Source organism: Piliocolobus tephrosceles, chromosome 10, assembly GCF_002776525.5.
Source record: "Piliocolobus tephrosceles isolate RC106 chromosome 10, ASM277652v3, whole genome shotgun sequence".
Taxonomy (NCBI): Eukaryota; Metazoa; Chordata; class Mammalia; order Primates; family Cercopithecidae; genus Piliocolobus; species Piliocolobus tephrosceles.
In genome coordinates this window covers 4,919,485-4,945,864 of record NC_045443.1, presented here as the reverse complement: position 1 = coordinate 4,945,864, position 26,380 = coordinate 4,919,485, and the positions used below count along the sequence as shown (strand labels likewise).

At 43.8% G+C, this 26,380-nt stretch overlaps 1 protein-coding gene across 1 annotated transcript in view; it reads right to left on the bottom strand.

Moving 5' to 3' along the window:
- The window catches only part of DYRK4 (dual specificity tyrosine phosphorylation regulated kinase 4), a 42,243-nt gene extending 17,720 nt beyond the window's left edge, over positions 1 to 24,523 (bottom strand). The window contains exons 1-3 of the mRNA XM_026447800.1: positions 24,407 to 24,523; positions 18,625 to 18,718; positions 13,473 to 13,499 (exon numbers count right to left, since the gene is read on the bottom strand). Of these exons, the coding sequence (XP_026303585.1) occupies positions 13,473 to 13,499; positions 18,625 to 18,711 (114 nt within the window). The 5' untranslated portion in view covers positions 18,712 to 18,718; positions 24,407 to 24,523. The remainder of the gene's footprint in view (positions 1 to 13,472; positions 13,500 to 18,624; positions 18,719 to 24,406) is intronic.
- Positions 24,524 to 26,380: the final 1,857 nt, after the last annotated feature.

Sequence of the window (26,380 nt, the reverse complement as noted above, 5' to 3'; positions counted from 1 at the left end):
ATGGGTGAGGCTTGGTCTGGGCTTCCACTGAGAGGACGGGTAGGGAGCATGCTTGCTCAGGGAAACATCACCATCCAGGCGTGCTCCAGGGCTCGTCACTGCTCCTGCTGGGTAAGCAGGAACAGGGGCTTGACAGCGGGCCATGGAAAGCACTGGAAGACTAAGACGCTTGGTCTTTATCCTGTGGGTAACAGTGAGCCACTGACAACTTGCATAGCTGGGAGTTACATGTGCAAAGCAGTAGTTCAGAAAGACCCCATTAGCAGCAACGCGACAAAATAATGCTCACGGGTATGGACTCCAAAATCACACTCTTTCCTTTTGATTCCCGGCTCCACTACTCATCAGTTGTTTGAACCTGGGCAAGTTATTAGCCTATCCTCATGTAGCGTGGGGATAATATTAGCACCAACCTCAAAACATTGTGAGGACTAAGGGAGTTAATATGTGTAAAGTGCTTTGCATATGCTAAAGTTGTCTCCTTGAGTTCATTTTCCTTACTTGCAAAATGGAGAGAGTGATCTTTTTGCTCATTTCCCAGGAACGAGAAAACCATGGACCCAGAGCTTAGCTGACAGAGCAAAGGGGTGTGTGTGTGTGTGTGTGTGTGTGTGTGTGTGTGCGTGCAGCCCAGGAGTTTAGCAGCCTTGGGTGTGTGTGTGTGCACGCGCGCAGCCCAGGAGTTCAGCAGCCCCAGGTGACCAAGTGACCCCGAGAACTGGTGGCTTCTACGTCTCTGCACGCTTGTACTCCATTCTCAGATACCCGTAGGTCACACGAGTTTTTGAACTTGCTGATTGTTGGCTATCTTTCAGCAGCTTCCTGAAGAGGCGCACAATGCCTGATAATAACCCTTAATTCCACCAAGGGATCCCCCGGAGGCAAGAGGATGCGGTATGCTCTCCCATAATCATAGTTGCAAGACAGGATTTTTCTTGAAGAAAGTGAAGCTCTCATGACGTTGTTATTTCTAAGCCAATAAAACAGGAATCTCCTTAATAGTCCTGAGTTCTGTATCTAAATCTGGAATCTCCTATGTAAAAAAGATTTTATTCACAGGGGTACAGAGCATAGGGGGTGCTTCCTGTGCAGTCCAAGACCTGGGCACTGGAGAATGGCTGGGTGGGGACAGGCCATTCTTATCTCCTGTCCTCTGGAGGGGACAGGAGATAAGAAGAAAGGGCATCAGAGAAAGCCAATGAGGCTATTTTCTTGTGTCTAGACATGGTGTCTTTGCCCTGTCACCCAAGTTGCAGCCTCAATCTCCCAACCTCAAGCAACCCTTCCACCTCAGCCTCCCAAGTAGCTGGGACTACAAGTACATGCCACCAAGCCCAGCTAATTTTTATTTTTAGTTTTGGTGGAGACAGGATCTTGCTATTTGCCCAGGCTGGTCTCGAACTCCTGAGCTCAAGCAATCCTCTTGCCTTGGCCTTACAGTGTTGGGATTACAGGCGTGAACCATCATGGCCCCAGCTAAAGCTCTTTTCAGTTCTCCTTTTTGTGACCATCACAGCTCTCAGAAGCCTTCTAAACAGCCAGAACGAAACTGTGAAGTTTCTTTATCTTCCAAACTTTTTGTATGAATGTGTACTGCTTTTATCATTAAAAATACCATTGTTTAAAAGCAAAAGATATTATAGCAGATAACTATAAATGGTTCCATACAATGCAAGGGAGGAGAAGGCAGTGATAAATGCAGGAGCACTCTCTCCATGAGAACCTGGAGAGAGTAGAATAAGCTCTAGAAGGAGGCATCAAGGAAACTACGCTGGGAGAGTCTCAGTCTATGGAAACAGCAATTGTGGGAATCAAGAGAAGGCACAGGAGATGCCGGGCTCACAAGTAGGCTTGAGGCCATTAAGATTCTCTCACACATAGGGCCATATTGGAGCCTTGAGATTCCCTGGGGTCTCCGGCTGTGCTTGCCATCACTAGGAGATAAACCCATAGGATCTCAACACTGCGTTGGCATGCCACAGGAGGGCCGATGGCAGGCGAGGGGTGCTCCAGTCTCAAGTCCTGAGCCAGGGCCCCTCCTCTGTCCTCTTGTGAGTCTGCTTTTTGAGCTAGCTAAGCACTTGGGTTCTCACACTTCGTTTTCTCAGAAGAAAAAAAAGAGCAAATTCCATCCTCATATTTCAGCTAGCTCACCCTTCTCCAATAGAAACTGGGTCCAGCTTAAAAGCTGATTAGAAAAGGAAGGGGGAAAGTTAAAACCAGTTTACTCACCCCGCCCCCTACTCTGCACCTGGCATTTATGCAAAACAACTACAAAGGTGCCAAACTCTTCCTTCCAGTTACTCAGTCCTGTGATCCTGCTCTTCTTCTTGCCTCAAAGATTCTTCTAGCAACACCTCCCTCCTGCCTTCCCAAGCCAGAAGGATGCACAGAATCACTGAGTTGCGACAGACCTTGGCGATGCATTCTTTCTTAACGCATTTACTGAACATATCTATGTGCCTACCAGGCAGTGTGCTAAGCACAGATCACACAGTCCAGGCTCCCTAGCAGTAGAGCCCAGAAACCTGTGTTTCAAGCTTCCCCGAGTGAGTTCTGGGCTGGCGGATCTGGGAGTCACATTCTAATACAATCCCCTCATCCCCTCCTTTGGAACTGGTCTCTCCTACCTCTGAACTTTTGTTTTTCTTTGTGTCATTGATGTTTATGTATCCTTTTTAACTTTTTACAAATTCTTCTCATCTTCCCCCAGGAAATTCCACGGCAGCAAACATTAGGCTTTCCATGATGTGCCAGCCCTGGAACTTCAAGACCAGTCCCTCTGGCTAGGTCATCGGGGGGTGGGGGTCCCACAGAACCCACCCTGTGTGTCAGTGTCCACGCCATCATTACAAGAACCTGAAGTGAGCTGGGACCAGCTCCAGAGCCAATCGTGGATTTGTTGCGTGTCTCAGGAGGGAGTAGGATTTCACTGAGTGTCATGTTGCCCAACACTACTTCTTTGTATGATGTCACAGGGAAGTGCCTCAATTGCAAATTCATATTAATGAACATAAGCTAACAGCCATCTCACTTTCAAAAGTGAGAGTCAGGGCCGGCCGGCACACACTGACGCCTGTAATCCCAGCACTTTGGGAGGCCGAGGCAGGTGGATCACCTGAGGTTGGGAGTTGGAGACCAGCCTGGCCAACGTGGTGAAACCCCATCTCTACTAAAAATACAAAAATTAGTCGGGCATGGTGGCAGGCGCCTGTAGTCCCAGGAAAGGTGCTGTGATTGAAGTACAGAGCACAGGGTAGCGGGTGGGTTACACATATTAGTAGAAGAGGGAATGGTCACAGAGGATTACTGGAGAAAGTGCTGCTATGGCTGAGGCCCAAATGCAGGTGAACGATGGGGACATGGACTGGGTCACATGGCGTTGGAGTGGATGATGGGAGAACATTCCAAGCAGAAACAGAGCAGGAGTGAAAGTGCTGAGATGTAGAACAATGCCGGTTTGAAAATGGCAAGACTTGCAATGGCCGGAGCCAAAAGGCAGGAGTAGCAGTTGAGGAATGAGAATTGCTTGAACCCGGGAGGTGGAGGTTGCAGTGAGCTGAGATCGTGCCACTGCACTCCAGCCTCGGCCGTGGAGGAAGACTCCATCTCAAAAAAAAAAAAAAAAAAAGTGAGAGTCAGAATGCTTTTTCAAACTTCAGATTGTCACGATTTCTCACTGTGAGTGGCATGATTATGTAAGAATAAAGATACCCCTTCACCATTCTTTGCCCACCACATCCCTAGTTCAAGCACCTATGCAATGGTCTCCTAAGGAGTTTTCCTGCCTCTCCCCAGTCCATCCCATCCTCTACCTTCCTCCTGAGTGGCCTCAGAAATTACACATGAGCATCTGATCACATTAGTAAGTTGCCTACATCTCCTAGCAACTTCCCAGGGAGCAGAAGTCCTGGCTCACAAAGCGCCCCCAGCCTCACCCCTTGTCACAGCCCTACCCCTGCCTTTTGGCTCCTGCCGTTGCAAGTCTGGCCGTTTTCCAACACGGCACTGTTCCATATCTCAGCACTTTGGCTCTTGCTCTGCTTCTGCTTGAAATGTTCTCCCGTCACCCACCCCACCACCAAGTCACCCAGTCCATGTCCCCATCATTCACCCGCATTTGGGCCCCAGCCATAGCAGCACTTTCTCCAGGAAGCCTCTGTGACCATTCCCTCTGGTATTAATATGTGTAACCCACTCGCTACCCCGTGCTCTGTACTTCTGTCATGGCACCTGCAAAGGCTTGTTAGACAAGGTTGTTTTACTGGTTTCTTCTTCTGGTCTATAAGACTCTTTTTTATTTTATTTTATTTTATTTTATTTTATTTTATTTTATTTTATTATTGCATTTTATTTTATTTGCGACGGAGTTTCGCTCTTGTTGCTGGAGTGCAATGGCGCCATCTTGGCTCACTGCAACCTCCACCTCCCAGGTTCAAGTGATTCTCCAGCCTCTGCCTCCTGAGTAGCTGGGTTACAGGCACCTGCCACCACTCCTGACTAATTTTGTGTTTTTAGCAGAGACGGGGTTTCTCCATGTTGGTCAGTCTGGTCTCGAACTCCCGACCTCAGGTGAACCTCCCGCCTCAGCCTCCCAAAGTGCTGGGATTACAGGCGTGAGCCACTGTGCCCGGCCAAGACTCTTTAATAGAAGACTTGGGTCTTACCTCAAAGCCTAAGATGATATCTGGCATTATAGATTGAGCATCCCTAGCCTGAAATGCTCCACTTTTGAGTGCCAACAATGACACCACTCATGTGCACAAACTTTGTTTCATGCACAAAATTACTCAAAATATTGTATAAAGTTGCCTTCAGGCCATGTGCATAAATTGTATGTGAAACACAGATGAATTATGTGTTTAGAGTTGGGTCCCATCCCCAAAATATCTCATTACGTATATGCAAATATTCTTAAATCTGAAAAAGTCTGAAACTCAAAACACTTTTGGTCCCAAGCATTTCAGATGAGAGATACTCAACCTGTAGTAGGCAATTAAATATCTGCTAAAGGAGGAGGAAAAGAAGGTGAGAGGGAAGGAAAGGAGGGAGAGAAGGAGGGAGCAGGACGTTTGAGGACCTAGCACTTGTCCCGAAAGATCCAAGACGACTCTAGGCTGCCCAGGGAGACAGCTGAGCTTTGAGTTCAGTCCTTCCCCCTCCTGGTGGCCAGTCCACCCTTGCCCTGTTCTAGCCTCATTCCTTGCTCCTAGTGGCTTCTATTCCCACCAGGAAACAGTGCTGCCCTGCTCCCCAGCCCTTCTTTTGGAAGGAAAGTCTCTAATTAACGAATTCACACCAGAGAATCTTCTCCGCTCATGCCCCTTTTAAAGGCAACCGCAATTTCCAAGAGAATACCTGGAAAAGGAAGTGCTTTGTTCCAAATAAATGCATTGCTACTCAAAGGAGACAAGAGATGGTTCACAGTAGGAAAGAAGAACCCGTCTGGCAGAAGCCTGTTCCCATTACAAACTGCACTGACCTGACCATGTAATCTCCATGTCAGAGGGGATGAAAGAGGTCCCCTGAAGGGTGGAATTCCCAGTCCCATGTCCCACTTCAGTGTCTTGTCCCTAGGTGCTCTGCCTTCCCCTCTATTCTGCCTTCTCATCAGGTCAGGCCCTGACTCCCAGCAAGCACAGCCTCTCTCACCTTGGCTATAAAGCTCGGTTTACCCAAGGACCGCAGGGGAGTATATGTCCTGCCCTTTCACGCCAAGACCCAAAGGATAATAGGACTGGTCCCTATTTAGAGCTAGTTAGAGCAGAACTCCAGAGGCACTGGCTCATCTTATTACCTTGGACCGAATGCTGGATCTCCTCATCTGGACAGTTCAGGGAAGAGAGCAACTGGACTGTCTGCAAGCCTCAGGCCACCCAGCCTTTTCAGAAAGTCACACCTCCATCACACCATCCCACCCCAGTCATACTTCACAGGCGATTTTCCTATTTTCTCAGCTGACTCCTCCTTGTCTCTTCCTCTTTTCCATTAAAAAAAAGAAATCCCCAAGTGCCTGGCGGTTTGATGGGCAAGCGAAGCTCAACTTCCGTGATATCAGCTCACAGCTTCTTCTTTACAGGCTCTGTCATCCCTTCCCTGAGGCCAAAACTACGGAGTTAAAAATAAATGCATTCACGCAGGGAAGGGGTGTGGCCAGGAGAGAGAGAGAGAGAAACTCTTTGGGGATTTTCTGCAGAATGCAACTAGTTAAGACAATCAGGCTCAGCAGAGCATCACAAAGAACTGGGAGGGAGGGAGGGAGGGAGGTGGCTGGGCTCCTAAAGGTCCCCAACTAAGGGATTAAGCTACCCCGGCTGCTATAGACCTCGAACAAATCACACATCTCTCCCATTGCCATTTGAAGCTTAGAGTCTGCCCTTAAAGCCCCTTTGCTGTGCATGAGGAAGCCCAGGATCCCTAGATAGGGAGGAGCCACCTCTAGATCACACCAACAGCCACAGCTGCACCCCTGAGACTCATTAGGGGGATGAATGTGGCCAGCCTCTAGGGAGGACCAGATTTTCTTCTCACTCATGTAGTAGCCAACCTGGGGTCCTGCCCACCAGCTCTGTCCCTGGTAGAGATGGAAAGAGGAGGCCCTGCCATCCTTGAGGAAGGGCAAGAGCCTGGAGGCCCAGACAGCTGGAGTCAATTTCTGATGCATTCAGTGCAGGGCCTTGGGGAGATACTTTGTTTTCTGGACTTCCGTTAAATGCACCTTGGTAAATCATGTTGCTGAATGTGACCTTAGGGCATGTGTAGTATAATGCCCTCAATTGACAGATGGAGAAAGAGAGGCAAAGGTTATCCAAGTAACTTGTCCAAGATAACACAATTAACAGCAGCAAGCCCGTCTAGAACGTAAGCCCTCTAGCGCCGTTTTACTGTCTCATGCTGCCACCCAGTGATCTCCTCTGACCTCTTTGTGTTCTGCCAGGAAACCGGGTGACAAGGGATTATAAAGCACTTCCCCTCCAAAGGTCTCTAATTAAAAATAAGATCATGCTTTTATTCTGATAGTGCCTGAATTCAGTTGACAATGGAGACATTCAGAAAGCAAGCATTTATTCTATAAATTAGACACTAAATTCCCTATAATACAAAGTGGATTTATGCATCATGTAGGTGGGTTTAAATAGATAATTTCCAAGGCTCTATTTCTATCGATTTAGATAGCATGCCTTTGCTTGCTTTTGTCTATGTTATTTCTTCTGCCTGAAATGCCCTCCCTCCAGTCCACATGCAGCCTCCTTGCGTAACTCCAGGGGGAATGATTCATTTAGACGAAAATATGAATAAAGAACCCTGTAACTCATGCCATGCGACAGCACTAAAGTGACTGGCATGTCAATGAAGCATGAGATGGTACACTGGGCATCAGCCAATGGCTTAAGAAAACTTTGTCTAGGCTCCCAGAGAACTGTTTCTACCTGCATGAGAGCACTCCATGCCTCAGTGTCACTTGGCCATTGTGTGTTTTATTTTTTATTTTTATTTATCATTATTATTATCATGATTATCATTATCATTTTGAGACAGAATCTCGCTCTGTCGCCAGGCTGGAGTGCAATGGCGCAATCTCGGCTTACTGCAAACTCCGCCTCCTGGGTTCAAGCGATTCTCCTGCCTCAGCCTCTCGAGTAGCTGGGACTACAGGGTGCGCCACCACACTCAGCTAATTTTTGTATTTTTAGTAGAGATGGGGTTTCACCATGTTGGCTAGGATGGTCTCGATCTCTTGACCTCGGGATCCACCCACCTCGACCTCCCAAAGTGCTGGGATTACAGGCGTGAGCCACTGTGCCCAGCGCATTTGTGGTTTATGCTCCCACTAGATTGTGCATACTCTGAAAGAAGGAGATGTGCATTGTTTATTTTTGTATCCCAGCACCAAAAACAATGCTTGGCTCTCAGTGATCACGTGTGGGATGATTCATAAAAGAGTTCACCCGTCAAGGGTCATTAGGCCCCACAGGAATAGAGAAAAGGACACAGACTTCAGAGTCAGACAGATTTTGACTGGCGTTCCTCCTCTGCCACGTGCTGGCTGTGAGGCCTTGGCAAACATTCATACTCTCTCAGGTTCAGCTGCGCCTTTTCCACAAAACAAGACTAGTAAAAAGTTAAAAGGTGCAAGACAACAAGGTGCTGTGGGTGAGAATTGGCAAAAACTATAAACACCAGAATCAGATCCCTCCCCCCAGTATTTCCAAATACTTATATTTCCAAATACAATATCCAAATATTGGAATTATCTGGTAAAACTTATAAATTATGCATAACTTGCTTAAAGAAACTAAAGAGCCTAAAAATGTGAGTAAAGTGTAAGACTCCATGCAAATAACAGAAGAGATTTAAAAATGAACGAATTAGAACTTTCAAAACTAAAAACTATAACAGTTGAAATTAAAAACCAAATGAATGGGCTTAATAACATATTATACACAGCCAAAGAGAGCATGAATGCACTGGAAAAGACAGGTTTGAAGAAATTAACCAGCTAACAGCACAAAGAGACAAAGAGATAAAAAATCTGGTCAGAGATTATAGACACAGAGGATAAAACAAGGTTTAATATACATTTAGAGTTTCAGAAGAAGAGCAAGAATACAAAAGAGACTGACAAAATGGCTAGAATAGTTTTTCAGAACTGATGAAAGGAAAATTATAAAACTTTTAGAAGGCAATACCTGTATAACCCAGAGTAGGGAATGATTTATTAAGACAAAAAGTGCATACCATAAGTTTACCTGCTTTTAATTAATTACTTCTGTTTATCTAAAAACAACATAAAGAAAGTAAAAAGAAAACCCAAGATTATATAAAAGCCACAGGATAAAAGACATCAATATACAAAAGTCAGTTGCTCTCTTATATATCAGAAATGAACCATTGGAATTTAAAATTAAAAGTGCAATACCATTTACATTAACACTGCCGAGAAATTCAAATACTTAACTATAAGTATGACAAAATATGTATGAGATACATCTGAGAAAAACTACAAAACTCTGATTGAAAAAATCAAAGAGGATCTAAATAAATTGAGGTGTTTTCCATGTTCATGATAGGAACACTAAATATCATTAAGATATTAGTTCTTCCCAACTTAATCTGTAGATTCAACACAATCCCAATCAGAATCCCAGCAAGTTATTTTATGGACATCAACAGACTGATTCTAAAATTCATATGGAAAAAGAAAAGACCTAGAATAGCCAACACAAAACTGAAGAACACTAAAGTTAGAGGACGGATGACCCAACCTCAAGACTTACTATAAAGCTACACCAATCAAGACAGTGTGGCACTGAAGAAAGAATAGACAAACAGTTCAATGGAACAAATAGAGGCCCCATAAATAGACCCACACAAACATAGTCAACTGATCATTGACAAAGGAGCAAAATCAATTCAATGGAGAAAGGCATCTCTTCAACAAATAGTACTAAGCCCAGCATGGTGGCACACACCTGTAGTCCCAATTACTCAAGGAGGCTGAGGTCAGAGGATCACTTGAGGTCATGAGTTTGAGACCTGGCAAGACCTATCACAAACAAACAAACAAAAACAGTGCTAGCACAATTGGACATCCATGTAAAAAAAATTAATCTAGACACAGAACTTATACCTTCCACAAAGATTAACTCAAAATGGCTCATAGACCTAAATAGAAATCACAAAACTATAAAACTTCTAGAAGACGACAAAGAAGAAAATCTAGGTGACCTTCAGTTCAGTAATGACTTTTGAGCTACAATAAAAAAGCACGATCATGATGGGAAAAAAATGGATACACTGGGCTTCATCAAAATCAAAACTTCTTTGCAAAAGACTTTGTTAAGAAAACGAAAAGAGAAACCATGGACTGGTAGAAAATATGTGCAAAACACATATCTGAGAAGGGATTGTGCCTAAGTATACAAAGAACTCTTAAAATTCAACAATAAGAAAACAATCCAAATAAAAATTAGCAAAATATCTGAATAAACACCAGCTCTCCAAATAAGATATATCAATGTCAAATATGCATATGAAAAGATACTCAATATTATGTTGTTAGGCAATTGCAAATTAAAACAATGAGATGCCACTACACACCTACTAGAATGTCCAAAACCACACTTTGACACACCAAATGCTGGCAAGGAGGTGGCATAACAAGGATTCTTATTCATTGTTGGTGAGAAGGCAGAATGGTATAGCTTGTTTGGAAGACAGTGTAGCAGTTTCTTATGAAGCTAAATGTAGCCTTAACATACAATCCAGCAATCATGCTCCTTGGTTCACCCAAATGAACTACAAAATGTGTATCCACATAAAAACCTGCACATGAATGCTTACAGCAGACTTATTTATAACTGCTAAAAAATTGGAAGCAACCAAATTGTCCTTCATCAGTGAACGGATAAACAAACTGGTATACCCGTACAGTGCAGTATTACTCACTGATAAAGGGAAATAAGCTATCAAGCCACGAAAAGACATGGAGGACATTACTGCTCAATGAAAAAAAGCCAGTCTGGAAAGGCAACATACTGCGTTATTCCAACGATACAACATTCTAGGAAAGGCAAAACTAAGGCCACAGTAAAAAGAGTGGTTGCCAGGGGTTTTGTTGTGGGGGGAAGGGATGAGTAGATGGACAGTGGGGTATTTTTAGGTCAGTGAAACTATCCTGTATCATCCTATAATAGTAAATAAATGACATTATGCCTTTGTCAAACTCCTAGAATGTACAACACAAAGGAGGAACTCTAATGTAAACTATGGGCATCAGCTAATAATAATATATCAATCTTGGTTCATCAATTGTGCCAACTATACGTGAATGTAAAATGTTAATAACAGGAGAAACTGTAAAGAGAAACGGGGGTATATGGAAAGTGTACTTCTCTGCTCAATTCTTCTGGGAACCTAAAACTGCTCTTCAAAAACTAAGTAAATAAAAAACAGACAAGCCAACAACTAGGAGAAGGTGTTTGCAGCACATACAACTGAAAAAGGATTAGTAGACAGAATATGTAAAATATTCTACAAATCAATAAAAAAAGACAAAGAGCACAAAAGAAAAATATTTAAACAATAAAGGCATGACCAAGGATTTCAAAGAAGAGGAAACACAAATGGTCAATAAATACATAAAAGAGGTTCAATCTCATTAACAACCATCATCATCAAAATGCACATTAAAATACAATAAATTGACTGGGCATGGTGGCTCATGCCCGTAATCCCAGCACTTTGGGAGGTCAGGGCGGGTGGATCACAAGGTCAGGAGATCAAGACCATCCTGGCCAACGTAGTGAAACCCCATCTCTACTAAAAATACAGAAAAATGAGCCATGCATAGCGCCACGCACCTGTAGTCCCAAGTACTCAGGAGGCTGAGGCAGGAAAATGGCTTAAACCCGGGAGGCGGAGGTTGCAGTGAGCCAAGATCATGCCACTGCATTCCAACCTGGGCGACCAGAGCAAGACTCCATCTCAAAAAAAAAAAAAAAAAAAAAAAAAATTATTGTTAGCAAATTGGCAAACTAAAAAGTCACACATATCAGGTAATAAAAAGGATGTGGAATGACTGAAATGTGTGCACACTGCTGGTGACAAGGTACATTTGCACCAATGTTTTGGAAAACTGTCATTACCTGGTAAAGTTACGCATTCACATATCCTGTTGCCCAGCAGTTCCCCTCCTGGGAAGACACCTTAGAAATGCCTATAGAGACACACTGAGAAACATGCACAAGAATGCTCATAGCAGCATCATTTTCAGTAGCAAACATGGCCGGGCACAGTGGCTCATGCCTATATTCCCAGCACTTTGGGATGTCGAGGCTGGTAGATCACTCAAGGTCAGGAGTTTGAGAGACCAGCCTGGCCAACCTGGTGAAACCCTGTTTCCACTAAAAATACAAAAATGAGTTGGGCATGGTGGCGTGCACCTGTAATCCCAGCTACTGGGGAGACTGAGGCACAAGAATCACTTGAACCCTGGAGGCGGAGGCTGCAGTGAGCCGAGATCGCGCCACTGCACTCCAGCCTGGGTGACGAAGCAAGACTGTGTCTAACAAAAAAGAAAAAAAATTTCAATAAAAAATAAATAGCAAACACACAAGAAAAAACAAAATGTCCGTTAATTGTAAAACTGATTTTTAAAAAATGTGGTGTTCCTGTATAATGAAACATGGCAGTTAAATTAATTGATAACCAGTGTTCCCAGAACAAAGGTGATATTCATAGTATTTGAAGACTCGGGGCACAGGTCATGATCAATCAGAAGAGGCCTAATCAATCCCAGTGAAAGCCAGCCAAATGTTATACCAGTGTACGCTGGCTTAGCACTGAGCATAAACAGCAAGTTGCAGAAGAACACTCAACAGTATGATTCCAAGTATGTTTAAAAAAAAACACGCAAAATGAGCCAATACATAGTTTAGAAGGTTTAGGAACAGATAAAGAAAATTAGTGGAATAATAGATGCAAAACTCAAGAGAGTAGTCATCTCAGAGCGGACAATGAACAGGACGAGATACAATGGGGAGGGACACACATGGGACTGCTTTCTTTTTTTGTTTGTTTGTTTTTAGATGGAGTCTCGCTCTGTCACCCAGGCCAAGTGCGGTGGCGCGATCTCGGTTCACTGCAACCTCCGCCTCCCAGGTTCACGCCATTCTCCTGCCTCAGCCTCTCGAGTAGCTGGGACTACAGGTAGGCGCCACCACACACAGCTAATTTTTTGTATTTTTACTAGAGACAGGGTTTCACCATGTTAGCCAGGATGGTCTCCATCTCCTGACCTCATGATCCACCTGCTTTGGCCTCCCAAAGTGCTGAGATTACAGGCGTGAACCACCGCACCGGGTCTGGGACTGGGACTGCTTTCTTAAAACCTTGTGTTGGGTACACGCAAGGGTGATCATTGTATTGCAGTATCATTCTTTATACTTTACACATATTTCTTTAATATTATTTTATATATACTCAACACTTAATAATAAAAGGTGTTTCTTGAAAAGCATTCATGAATTACAGAATAAAATCTGAATCCTGACTTCAGCTTTTATTCCCAGAATGACTTCAGGTGCCTTGCTATAATAAATCTCTTTGGATCTCAGTTTCCTCCTCTGTAAAATGGAGGTGATGACCCCCTCAACATTGTTGAAAAAAGCAAATAAACACTGCTATAACACACGCCGGAGGGCAGGGATTGCATTCCGAACATCTCCTTATCCCCACCTCCAACGTCGAACTGATACTCTATTTGTCATGGCCTGAAAAAGCTTTTAATAGAAGTATCTATTGCTCTGATTAATTCTTATACTCAGAGGCATGCCCCCCCATCCACCAATTCCTGCTCACTTCACATTCCTTTGACAGAAACCAAAGGTAATTTCAAATCTTTGTTCTCCTTTCTTTTATTAGAAATTAAAGCACCAATGAACACGCAGAACAAAGGAACTGGTACTTACCATGTAGATCTCAGAAAGAGTGGGGCCCTAGGAAAGAATGGGGAAAAGTCTGTAAAACTCTCCTTCAGGGCCCCAAATCCATTCCAAATGTAGATCTTATATAGAAGTAAATGCCTATCTTCATCGAGCCACTGATTCCAGATTGGCTGCTTATGGTTTTATTTTAAACGTTTTAATGTTAACTTGCAATGATCATTACAAGTTCTTCTAGTTCAAGTCTTCCATTTGTATTTAACAGGTGAATGCATTACCATAAATAATACTGTGCCACCCTAAAAACCTAGACAGAACTAGCAATTAACATCTCTGCTGCTTGCTCTGTCTTCAGCTTGGACCGATTTCCATTCCTTTGTCCAGCACCAAATGGTCAGAGCAGGGTTTGGGTTTGTTCCTGCTTTTTGTATAGGAAGTGCTGATGAGACACGGAAATGAGACAGTGAATGACCCTCGGATATCCTCTTCCACTGTGTGACACTCATTGATAACCCCGTCTCTTACAGGAAGCCCCTTTCTGTTAAATGGAGAGACAGAGGGAAGATAAAAGCAACCAGTATTTATTGGGCTTCCAACATTTGCCAGCCGGAGAGCTCACATTCTCTTACCTCATTTAATACCACTGCAATCAGGGGATATAGGAACAATTACTCCAGTTTCACAAACAGCAAAACGTCAGAGACTTAATGACCTAACTGAGGTCTCACAGCTGGTGATGAAATGGACACCTGTCCCCACATGATAGAAAAGAACTTTTTAAAAAATGTCCATGACCCCTAAAGATTCTGATTTCAGTAGTATTTAAAACTTCCCTGGGTGTTCCCAATATACAACCAAGGCTAAGAACCACTGGTCTATTCAGTTCCAACTCTTTAACTGCCAGGGAAAATGAAGGCGAGTCATTACCATTCGCAGCATTTAATTAAAACATCTGATCTTCCTACAAAGAATCCCAGTTTTAAGCTTTGTCAGAGTTTTATGGCCTGTTTTGTTCTCCACTGCATCCCTAGCCCCTAGAACAATGTCTGAAACGAGTCGATAGTAAATACTTGTAGAGGAAACAAATGAATAAACACACTCCTAGTTTTTATTCCACAAGTACACATCAAGTGCTAGTCTGTGCGAGGCACTGACCTAAGTTCTAGGGAGCTGGCACCGAGCCAGTCCAATAAACCTTTGCCATTGTGCAGTGTCCATTCTAGAGCAGCACTATCCCATAGAAACATCACGTGAGTCATGAGTATCGTTTTAAATTTTCTGGTAGCCACATTAAAGAGATAAAAAGAAACAGATTAAATTAATTTTAATAATGTGTTTTATTTTTAGATGGAGTCTAAAAATATATTCAAAATACTATTTTAACACATAAACAATATAAAATTATTTTGCAAATTATATTCAAAATACTATTTTAACACATAAACAATATAAAATTATTTTGCAACTTTATTGACGCATTAAAGGGTATACGATAAAATGTAAATTTATATCAATATGATATAAATACAATACAATACAATACAATATGACAAAATAGAAACCCAACTACAAAAATTACTAATACATCATTTGACATTTATTGTTTTCACACCAAGTCTTTGGAATGTGGTGTGTATCTGACACTCACAGCACACCCCCAGTAGGACACATGCCAGGGACCACGTGCCAAGGGCTACCATATCGGACGGCGCAGTTCTGGAGGGCAGGACAGACAACAAACGAGTAAGCAAACAGATTTGTCATTAGAAAGGATGGGGAAGGAAAGCCTCTCTCAGGAGGTGATATTCAGCAAGGGAATGATTGAAAGCCTCTAAGAAATTAACAGAGAAGAAGTACCTGTGCTTTTGGTGCTGAAACTAGAAATGTGTCTCCTGTATGATTCTGGATGTGCTTTGTAGCATCTTGTGGTTGTCGGGGAGATCATCATGTAATATCCTAAATTACCAGCTTCCCTCCCTAGGACTGTCTCCCAGGTTCTCTTCCTGGTATAGCCTAACCTGTGATCCTGGAGCTCAGCTGGCTCCTTGAGTCCCAGAAACCAGCTGAGGCAACGTGAGATGCAGAAAAACCCGGATGTCCTCCAGCCTACTGGGTGAGATGACTGACGACCAAAGCGCCGCTTTTCCCCCTGCCGGCAGTTACGAGAAATGCAACACGGAGCATTTTCCTGAGAGTTCTTTGATCCTTGCCAGCTGAGCAGAAAGGACGGGGCCCTCCACTGGCATCAAGGTTCTACCCCGTGTTAGTCCAATGAATAGGGCATTCTGAAAAGAACTCCAGATTACTAGAGAGAGAGCCACACTCTTGTCTTAAAGTCAGGTGAAATCACATTTTAAAATTTCCCTTGGCTGAAATGTTACCAAGATCCATATTAAAATATGTGAATACTTGATTATGATAAATATTTACTTATAATCTATAATTTTAAATGTGAAAAACATAAATTATGATTAATTTATTTAAATATTTAAGTTGCCCTCTCAACACCTGCTTGGGGCCGTAGGCATGGTGAGATCCACAGCTCTCTCTTCTTCAGTGTTTTTTTTAGATGAAGGGATTATAATTCATACAATTCACTTTCTTTCTCCAATTAATATCATAACTGTCCCCTGAAACCCAAGACTTCACGTGCAGAAGCCAGTTACTGAATTGCTTGTATTTCCTTCCTTAAACCTATTAAATTCAACTGGGTGAGAAGTCCGTTGAGTAAAACCAATAGACGTTGAAAAGACATTTATTTAAGCCCCATCAGAACAACTAGCAATACAAAGACAGTAGTTTTAAGCTTCAGGAGTATTTTTAAATGACATTGGGAATTTGCCAGTAATTATTGTAAACCAAACCAAATCGATTTTGAATGTGACGTTTTTATTTTTTTAATTCTATTTTATTTGTTTATTTATTTATATTTATTTATTTATTTTTTTGAGACGGAGTCTCACTCTGTCGCCCAGGCCGGAGTGCAGTGGCGCGATCTAGGCTCACTGCAAGCTCCGCCTCCGGGGTTCACGCCATTCTCCTGCCTCAGCCTCCCGAGTAGCTGGGACTACAGGTGCCCGCCATCACGCCCCGCTAATTTTTTTGTATTTTTCAGTAGAGACGGGGTTTCACCATGTTAGTCAGGATGGTCTTGATCTCCTGACCTCGTGATCCGCCCGCCTCGGCCTTCCAAAGTGCTGGGATTACAGGCGTGAGCCACCGCGCCCGGCGCAACGTGCACTTGTTTAAGCTGCTTGAGCGCACATTTATTGAGTGCTGAGGTGACTCACACACGCGCCTTAGCAGCAAGTGCTATTTTATCCCCAATTTTACAGAGGGGAAAATTGATATACAAGCAAGGCCAATTAGCCCGTGGTCATAATGCCAGTGAGTGGAGGACAGAATTCAAACCCATATTCTTTTAAAATTGTTATTTAAAAATTTTTTGAAAGTAGAGACACGGTCTCGCTATGTTACCCAGGCTGGTCTCAAATTCCTGGGCTCAAGCCATCCTCCCACTTCAGCCTCCCAAACTGCTGGGATTACAGGTGTGAGTCACCACACTCGACCAAATCCATATTCTTAACCACTCTCTTCCACGCCTCTCTGTTGCATAATGATAGCTCTGTTAAATGTTGTCCTGAAAAGTTCCTTATACATTTCAATGAATTTTAAAGAAAGCAAACTCTGTTGCAGTTACAATGACAGGAATTGTCAAAAATAAAGTAAGTCTGGGGCGTGATGATTCACACCTGTAATCTTAGCACTGTGGGAGGCTGAGGTAGGAGGATCACTTGAGTCTGGGAGTTTGAGACCAGCCTGGGTAACATAGCAAGACCCCGTCGCTACAAGCAATAATAATGAGGATAATAAATTAGCTGGGTGTGGTAGTGCATGCCTGTAGTCCCAGCTGCTTGGGAGCCTGAGGTAGTAGGATCCCTTGAGCCCAGGAGGTTGAGGCTACAGTGAGCCGCGTTCGCACCAGCCACTGCATCGGCCTGGGCAACAGAAGAAAACCGTGTCTCAAAATAAATAAAATAAGGGCTGAGCGCAGTGGAGCAAAGGACTCTGCGTTAGGGCCCATTTGTACGAATTATAATCTCAAGGGGGACAACACTAGAGTTAAATCAGGAACAGCGCTTGGAAGAGGAAACCCAAAGTCATCATTTTAAGGAAGTGTATGTGATTTACAGGAGGACCATTTTTGCTAGGCCTTGCGTTAGGCTGCTGAACTCCAGTTCTCCCAATCAGTGATGCAGGCAGGATTCAGAAGTCAAACCTGAATGCTTTGGGCTGAAGTTTGCTGCAAAACTTTCAGGACAAAGACCCCAAACAATATGATCTTTTGAACAAACGAAGAAATTCAAACTGAGTGGTGTTAGATTTTTAAAATACACCTGATTTAGAAGTCAATCCCATAGATGGTTATCACAAAGTCCTCCCATCACAATTTTAACTTCAGTGCAGTGGCATTTTACTAGTTTTTGAGGCAGACTGAAAGGAAAGACACCATGTCTGTATTAGAAAAAAAGCAGATCTTGGCCGGGCACGGTGGCTCGCGCCTGTAATCCCAGCACTTTGGGAGGCCGAGGCAGGTGGATCACCTGAGGTCCGGAGTTTGAGACCAGCCTGACCAACATAAAGAAACTCTGTCCCTACTAAAAATACAAAAAGTAGCCAGGCGTGGTGGCGCATGCTTATAATCCCAGCTACTTGGGAGGCTGAGGCAGGAGAATTGTTTGAACCCAGGAGGCGGAGGTTGCCGTGAGCCGAGATCGTACCATTTCGCTCCAGCTTGGGCAACAAGAGTGAAACTCTGTCTCAAAGGGGGGGAAAAAAAAAAAAAAAAAACAGATCTTTTCTGGAAGTGTTCTCGAACTATTCCAGGACACTTCCAGTAGGATTCCACATATATAGAGCAGAATGAAAGATACCATGTATGCACTCACCTAGCGTCTTCTCGAATACAGCTCACCTGTTAGATGAAGGCCTTGCCCTTCTGCTGATTTTCCCTCCACACCCACCCAGATTTGGCCTGCCAATCAGCGTGATCCTCCACACCTTTCCATTTGCGCTGTCCCCAGAGGTGCTTGGGGCACAGCCATCAGCTCTGGGCCCTGAGTCCCTAGGTCCTCACGATGATACGTCTATTCCCCAGTGAAAATTCAAGGGTCTTTACCTTCGCAGAGGTGAGCTGTTGTTTCTTTCTTGCTTTCAAAACCAGGAAGGGAGTCAAATTGCATTTCCTTGGCTTTTTAGCATCCATTTGAGTCCTGCAAGAGGGAAAGTAAAAAATAAATTGTCAGGAGGAGTCAAATCTAAGTAATGGCCCACACACTCAGGGACAGAAGAAAGCAGGCAGGTTTGAAGAAAAGCAGGCAACAGGCCTAAAAGCAGGAGCTGGGTCCCTCCTTCTCCCTTGCTTCCTTTCTGATGGTCACGTGAGGTCAGGAGGTCAGAGCAAGAGACAGAAGCCAGGGAAGGAGGAAGAGATAATCCGGTGATTAGCAGTTTAGACAACCAAGGGGGAAAAAAACCATTTCCCCTACTTCACTGGAAAGTAAACCTCATGCTTCTGCCACAAACATAATATCCCCCTGCCAGATGGGCATATTCATGGGCTACTTAGATAGTTTAATGCCTATAGAAAAAGAAAAGGGGGACAATTGGTAGAAACACTTCCTCTAACTCTCATTTGGCCATGTTTGCATCTTTTTCATTCAGAGCACAGTTCTGTTAATAATTAACTTCCTGCAAGACAGGAAAAAAAAAAAAAAACAAACCTTGCACACATTCATGGAATCTAGTGTAAGCAACAATTTCTCTAAGTGGAAGGTGAACCTTAGAAGGGTCTCAGGACACTCACATTCCCCGTTACATTAGCAGAGCACTGCTGAAACTGCTCGCTCTGTGTCCTCTGCGAGTCCCTTTTCAGCTTCTAACCTTAGCCAAGAGCCGAGGGAATCGAGAATACAGGAAACAGGGGCAGAACAGGAACCAATGCAAATGTTACCACAGCTTCTGCAAATGACTCCACTGGCAGGATCTTGCAGACACCACATAAATGATGATGGCACCGCAACTCTGAAAGTATTCAGAGGATGAAAGAAAAGTCATGTCACCATGTATTGTGGCATAACTATTAAAAAATCAGAACTTGTCCATAAGGGGACGTTAAAAAATCATGGCACATGTATTTTTATGAAATATAATGCAGTCATTTAAAAAATAAGGTAGATCTTTATCTGTGCCCATAATGTATTGAGCAAAAACAGTAGAACATGTGTGTAATATAATTCTGTATTTATTTAACAAAAAACAAAATGCTTGCATGCCTTTATACAGGCGTATTGAAAGATCTGGAAGAAATGAACTGTAACAGTGACCTGTAAGAAGTAGGGCTGGGGGAGGTAAGTGGGAACATTAACTATAATATGCACACACATACATACAATATGAAAAAATTCTGCACAAAAGCAAACAAAAATTACCAGTAACTTCTCTGCTTATGATCATAGTTTCACTTCTTCCTTCTCTCCTTTCTTTCTATAAACATTTGCTGAGACAATTTCACTGATAAACCAGACATGGTCTCTGCCCTCAAAAAGAACTCCTTATCCAGGAAAGGAGGTACATAGAAGAAAGCAGATCACGACAATGCATGTGATCAATGTATTAATACAGGCTTGTGCAACCAGCTCCCGGAGCATGCTTCCAGGTATTGACTAAGTCGGCTGGGGGAGCTGAGGAAGCCTTTATGCTTGAGCAGGGTAGAACCATCTCTGAAGAATGAGCAGGGCAGGCAGGAGTGTCAAGGGCAGATGGAGGAGGACACACAAATAACATAAATGTGAAAGAACACTGTCTTTTCCAGAAATTTTGAGCACTGTCCTTGGACATTGCTGGTGGAGGGCCAGGGAGGTAGATTAGGTTGTAAAGGGTCACATAGTCCAAGTTAGAGTCTTGGAGCCTACGTGGCTATGCTCAAGCCTGGGCTGAAGATCAGATGTGTATTCTGGTACCATCTCTCTGGCAATATCATGAAGCACGATTTGGAGGAACTAGGAAGGCATTTTGGGTGTCTAGGTAAGAGGGAATGAGAGTCCCAACCAAGGCAATGACAGTGAGGATAGACGTATGAACTTGGGAAAGATCTGGGAGACAGAACAGGTGAAATTTTGGCCACCAACTGGACACAGAATTTGTAAAATCTCAACTTTGGGCAAAAATGAATACAACAATTTTTCCTGCCAAGACTCTGCTCTGAGTGTTGCCTTCCTTTACTTCACAGAGATGTAGGAGACTATGAAAGTACATGTGGGATAGGCACGGTGGCTCACGCCTGTAATCCCAGCACTTTGGGAGGCCATGGCAGGTGGATCATCTGAGGTCAGGAATTCAAGACCAGCCTGGCCAACATGGTGAAACTCGTCTCTACTAAAAATACAAAAGAAGCTAGCTGTGCGCAGTGGCTCATGCCTATAATCCCAGCTACTCGGGAGGCTGAGGAAGGAGAATCTCTTGAACCCAGAAGGCAGAGGTTGCAGTGAGCCGAGATCACGCCACTGCACTCCAGCCTGGGCGACAGAGCGAAACTCCATCTTAAAAAAAAAAAAAAAAAGGTAAACATGAAATCTTCCAAACAACTGGAGCCCTTTCCTCTGTTCAGCTCTGACAGCTCTGGAGGTAGAGAAGGAGCAAACACTGAAGGAAATGCTGAGGAATCATGGAGTCTTGTCTCAATGCCACCTTACACACAGTGCCATGATTTTGAATGAGCCATTTGTTCTGTCTGTGCTCAGTTTCCTCACCTGCAAAATGATGAGACTGGACCAGATGACTTCTAAAGTCCCTTTAGGGTCTAAATGTCTTTAATTCTACAAAAATACTGACAGACTAAAAAAAAAAAAAAATCTGTTGTGACTTATTCCAACTTTGCCATCCCTTAGATAATTCTGTGATTATTAAAGACTAATTTGTGCCTTTCTTATTTTATGCATGAACTCTGGCTTCCAACAGTACAACTTAACCCTTGCCCAAACCTTTGCAAATGCTACCTTTTTATCCTCAAAATATGTGGTGAACTATGTGGAAAAGAATTAAAATGCTTTTTATATTTCGTTTGTATCTTGTTACACGAAGGATTGAAGATAACTAATAAACTCAGCTCAGAATTAGAGTGAATGTTCCTTTGAGAACTGAAACCAAAAGTTGGGCCATCCTCATTTCCATCTTATATGCGGATCAGAGTTCCCCTTCCCCTTCCTCTCTTTCCTTGAGCGATCAGTGGTGCGTTTGCCTAGGAGTTCATTTTTTTAACTTGGTCAAGAGCTTTTGCGTAACTTAATTATCTTAGGTGTATATATTTTTTGTCTCATATTGATTGTTAATCTTTTGGGGACACAGATGGTGAGCCTGCATTTTTTAAAAATTCCTTTTGGGGTAAGGACAGTGACTTGTCTATTGAAAACTTGGTACAAATTTGCTGAAGGAAGAGAAATCTAAAATAGATTAATTCATCAAAAAATTCCAGAGCATCAACTGCGTGCCAGCTACTGTGCTAAGCATGGAGGATTCAGACATAAATAAAACAGAATCCTTGTTTTCAAGGAGTTCAAAGTCTCAAGGGCAAGACAGATCCAGAGAGGTGCCAGGCTTACTGCACTGCATAGTATTTTATATTAATACATACACATTATCTATGTGTAGAGTACTTCAATATCCAGAAACGAAACAAGTCTTTTGAGATTTACCTGTTACGATTTTAGTATTTCTACTGCAATTGCGAGTTGCTTGATCTTTACGCCCTAGGGACTGTCTTTGGGGCAGAAAGTATGGCAGTGTAGGGTTTGCAGGGATTCCGTTCGCATTCTGTGAACAGGTGATAATGTTTTTAATGAACTTAAGTTACATTCATTTTTTAATTGATAAATAAATAGATGTATATATTTGTATTTATATAATATATAATCAAGTCAGGGCTTCAAATTATTTACTACTAGCTGTTTTGAAATATACAATAGATTACTGTTTACTATGTTCATTCTACTGATTTATTGAACACTAGGTCTTATTTCTTTGATCTAACTATATTTTAAGTCACACTCATTTCTGCCAAAGACAATTCCTTGGACCCCCTGCATATATCCCTGAGACTTTTGAGGGTTCACTGACTCCCAGACTCTAAAGAGCTAGAAGAGGTTTTGGAGACCATTTCATCCGTTTTCCCACCCAGGGGAAGAATCCTCTTTCTATGGTATTCCTGACAATCACTCTGTCTATACTGGAATACTTCTATGACCGAGTGCACTGTTTTTCTAGGCAACCCATTTCACACTCAACTGTTAATTTACAGATGGCTGGTGCTTGGTATTTCTTGGAAGAATAAACTATATTGAGCAAAATTTCCTCCACTGATCCTTGCTATCCTCTGCAGAGTACTAAGGAACAAATCTGTCTGTTTTCTACCCAAGAGTTCTTGAATGTTCAAAAGTTGAGTAGAAAAAAGCTTTCTCTCCCCTGCACCTCCTCATCTCCAGGCATTCTGTGAAGATTTTTCAAACCTGTCTTCACGTGATGGCACATCCACGCCTGACAGAGAGAGCCTGCCTTGTGGTTGTTCCTATTTTCTAGTTCTTTATGATCTCAAAGTAGCTACAGTTTCTGGAGTACAGATTATGTTCTACTTGTTGCTAAGTCAGGCAGCAAGACCATATCCTTTGATGTGCTCATTGCATTTCTATTAATGCAGCCTCTACCAGCATTTGCTCTTTTGGGAGCCATCACAACACACTCACGATGGGCTCAGAGTCAGCTAAAACCACTAACTCCCAGAACTGGGTCCTCCACACGCTTGAGAACTAGGCACTCTAGCCAAATTGTAGGCAACAATATGTGGAGTTGGAGAGGGCAAAGTCAGGGAAGAGTGGCTGACATACTGTTAGAGAGTCCCTTCCGGTTTACCTCTGCTTTCTCCATAAGGACCAAAACAAACAAGAGAAACAACAGATTCAAGTAACGGAACCAATCAGGTAGAGTTCATGTTTGAAGAATTTCTTAGAACTCCTAGGTTTTACCTACCGACCACATGTAGGTGATTAAAGCGCTCAAGCAGGACAAAGGACATTTCCATTTGCTGTTTCCACCGTTTGAACTTTTGCACTAAATGGCCTCCTGCTTTTGCCAAGTCTCCACTTAAGCCCGGACAGTGAAGCCTGAATTAATATTGATGATGCTGTCAGTTGCTTAAGACACGTCAGAGGGGTCACAATTTTCCTAAGCTCTGAGGGACTGCTGGACATTTCCAATGCAGCAAATGTCACAGAATAACCTTTAAAAACCCTCAAACTGTGCGTTGTTCATCACTTTTTTAAGGAAAGATTTGCTAATATTGGGGATTTCCTCGGAGTGGCAGCTCTGGGTGTGTGATCTACATACACCTTAGCGTGCTTTTGTGCCAGGGGCTGGGCTCTGGTTGAGCACAGAGGTGCCCAGGCATATGGGCTGGGTGGGAACATGGGTAATACCTGCCTGAGCCTCATCAACGCGAGGCATGTGGTCGTGGACCCACTTATGACTAACAAGAGGACATGCAGCAAAGAAGAGAAAGAAACGGAGGAAGAAAGTCTCGCGTCCCGGTGAGGGCTGGGAGCACAGTTCCAAGGTAGGTCTGATGAGTTCCTCAGAACCCCTCGCTTCCTGTCCTGCACTCAGCTGGAGTCGGCGATGCAACAGCATCTTAACAGAAAAGTATACTTATGTTGGATTCCGGGGATGCAGTCATCGCAAAAACTACAACTGTGTTTTCCTTGTCTGTGCACCATACCCCGCCTCTCTCTCTTTCTCTGACCCACACTCCCCAGTCTACTCTTGCATTCCGCACGCTTTTCATTCTCCCCCACGACCCCGTCGACCAGAAGCTTCGTCGCCTAAAAGAGCGCAGTCGGCCCTAGCTGGCTCACCCTCGCGCTGAACTGCACGCGAAGTACCAGCCTCCACCGCCCTTACTTTGTTCCGGTGCGGGTAGGCGGCCGGAGGAGCTGCATGAGGATGGCGCCGACCGCCCGCCGCTGCGGGAGGCTGGGAGAGCCCGGCAGAGTGCAAGGGACGGCCACGCCCTCCTCCCGTCGCTATAGAAACGGCTTCCGCCCTTTTTGTGACTCTGGAGCTGAAAGCGCTTACTCAGGCTATGGTCCCAAACCACCTTGCAGAGTAGCAGCCTGAAGAACATACTTCTCGTCCTCCCACTCGCATTCTCTTGCCCCAGTTCTTTAAAGTATAGGGCAAGAATTTAACAAAATCTCAGCATGAAGAGCTTAAAGGTGGTTGCCCAGACCAGACACGTGAAATTCTCCCTCCTCTCCCCTTCTTCAAGCAAAGCATGTGGTTATCAGAATTACATCACCAAAGTTCTGGCAGGGCTCCGTGGTTTTACACCTGCAATCCCAGCACTTTGGGAGGCCCAGGCAGACCACATAAGGTCTGGAGTTCGAGACCAAACTGCTCAACGTATTGAGACCCCCCTCCCCCCGTCTCTATTTAGACATTTTTTCTGTAATCCCAGCACTTTGAGAGGCCGAGGCGGGTGGATCACGAGGTCAAGAGATCAAGACCATCCTGGTCAACATTGCAAAACCCCGTCTCTACTAAAAATACAAAAATTAGCGGGGGGTGGTGGTGCGTGCCTGTAGTCCCCGCTACTTGGGAGGCTGAGGCAGGAGACTCGCTCGAACCCGGGAGGCTGCGGTTGCAGTGAGCCGAGATCGCACCACTGCACTCCAGCCTGGCGACAGAGCGAGACTCCGTCTCAAAAAAAAAAAAAAAAAAAAAAAAAAAAGGAAAGAAAAAAAGGACATAGCAAAACTTCTGGGCAAAATCCATGTTTCAGCTGAACACTTTTTGATTGCTTACTCTGCACCAGATTGTAGGAAAGCATGAAAAGTAAGGGAAGTTTGTAACTGAATGACAGTAGGTTAACCTGGAGGAGCACACAGTCTGGTCCAGGCAGAAAAGACATTCAAATGAAGCTTTCTGAAAGAGCTGGGTTGAATTAGACTCTTCAAGGACAGGTAGTAGTTGTCTACATAAAGGAAGCAAGTCCTAGTCTGAAGGCCAGAGCCATGGAAAAGTTTGGTACCATTGCACCAGCACCCAGTTTAGGGGGGCAGGGGTCAAAGGTGCACGTGGGCAGAGACAAGATTGCAGCAGCAGGAAGGGGCCAGCCAGACATGAAGTAGCCTATGAACTCGACCAGGGTAAGGCTGACGTGTGCGGACTGCAGAGGGGTGTTCATCCTGACTTTATTTTATCAAACCCTCTGTGGCAGTCACAGTGGGAGGGAAGCCTGAGTAGGTGAAGAATCAAGGCAAGGATGCCTGTTAGAAATAGTGATGATGCTTCAGAGTAAGGGAGAGCACATGGAAGAGGAGTTCTGAGAAATTTAGGAAATGGAGTAAGACTTGGTGACTGGATGTGAAAGTCGAGAGAAGACTTGATCCCCGGATTACACCTTTGGCACCTGCAGTGATGGTGGCGCCACTCACTTACCAACAGAAAACACAGGAGAGATGTCAGGGGTAGAAGAACTTTAATTTAATAACGGATCTGCTACATCAAACTGTCGGTGGACCATCCACAGGTTTTGTGTCAAGAGCAAGGTGTAGGGTAAAGATCTTGACTTGGCAGTCACTGTCACATAAGGGACCACTGGAGTTTGCATAGAACATGAAACTGGTAAGACAAGTAGGTATAGATGACATAACAGATTAGAAAGTTGCAAAATAATGAAGAGTAGGCATGGAGAAGGGAAGAAAATGACAAAGAAATGTGTCACATGAGCCAAGGAGATCAAATGCTTTCATCAGAGTATAATGAATAGGGTATGTAAGATTAGGTGAGAAAATTGTACACTGGGTTTGACAACATAAAGGTATCGG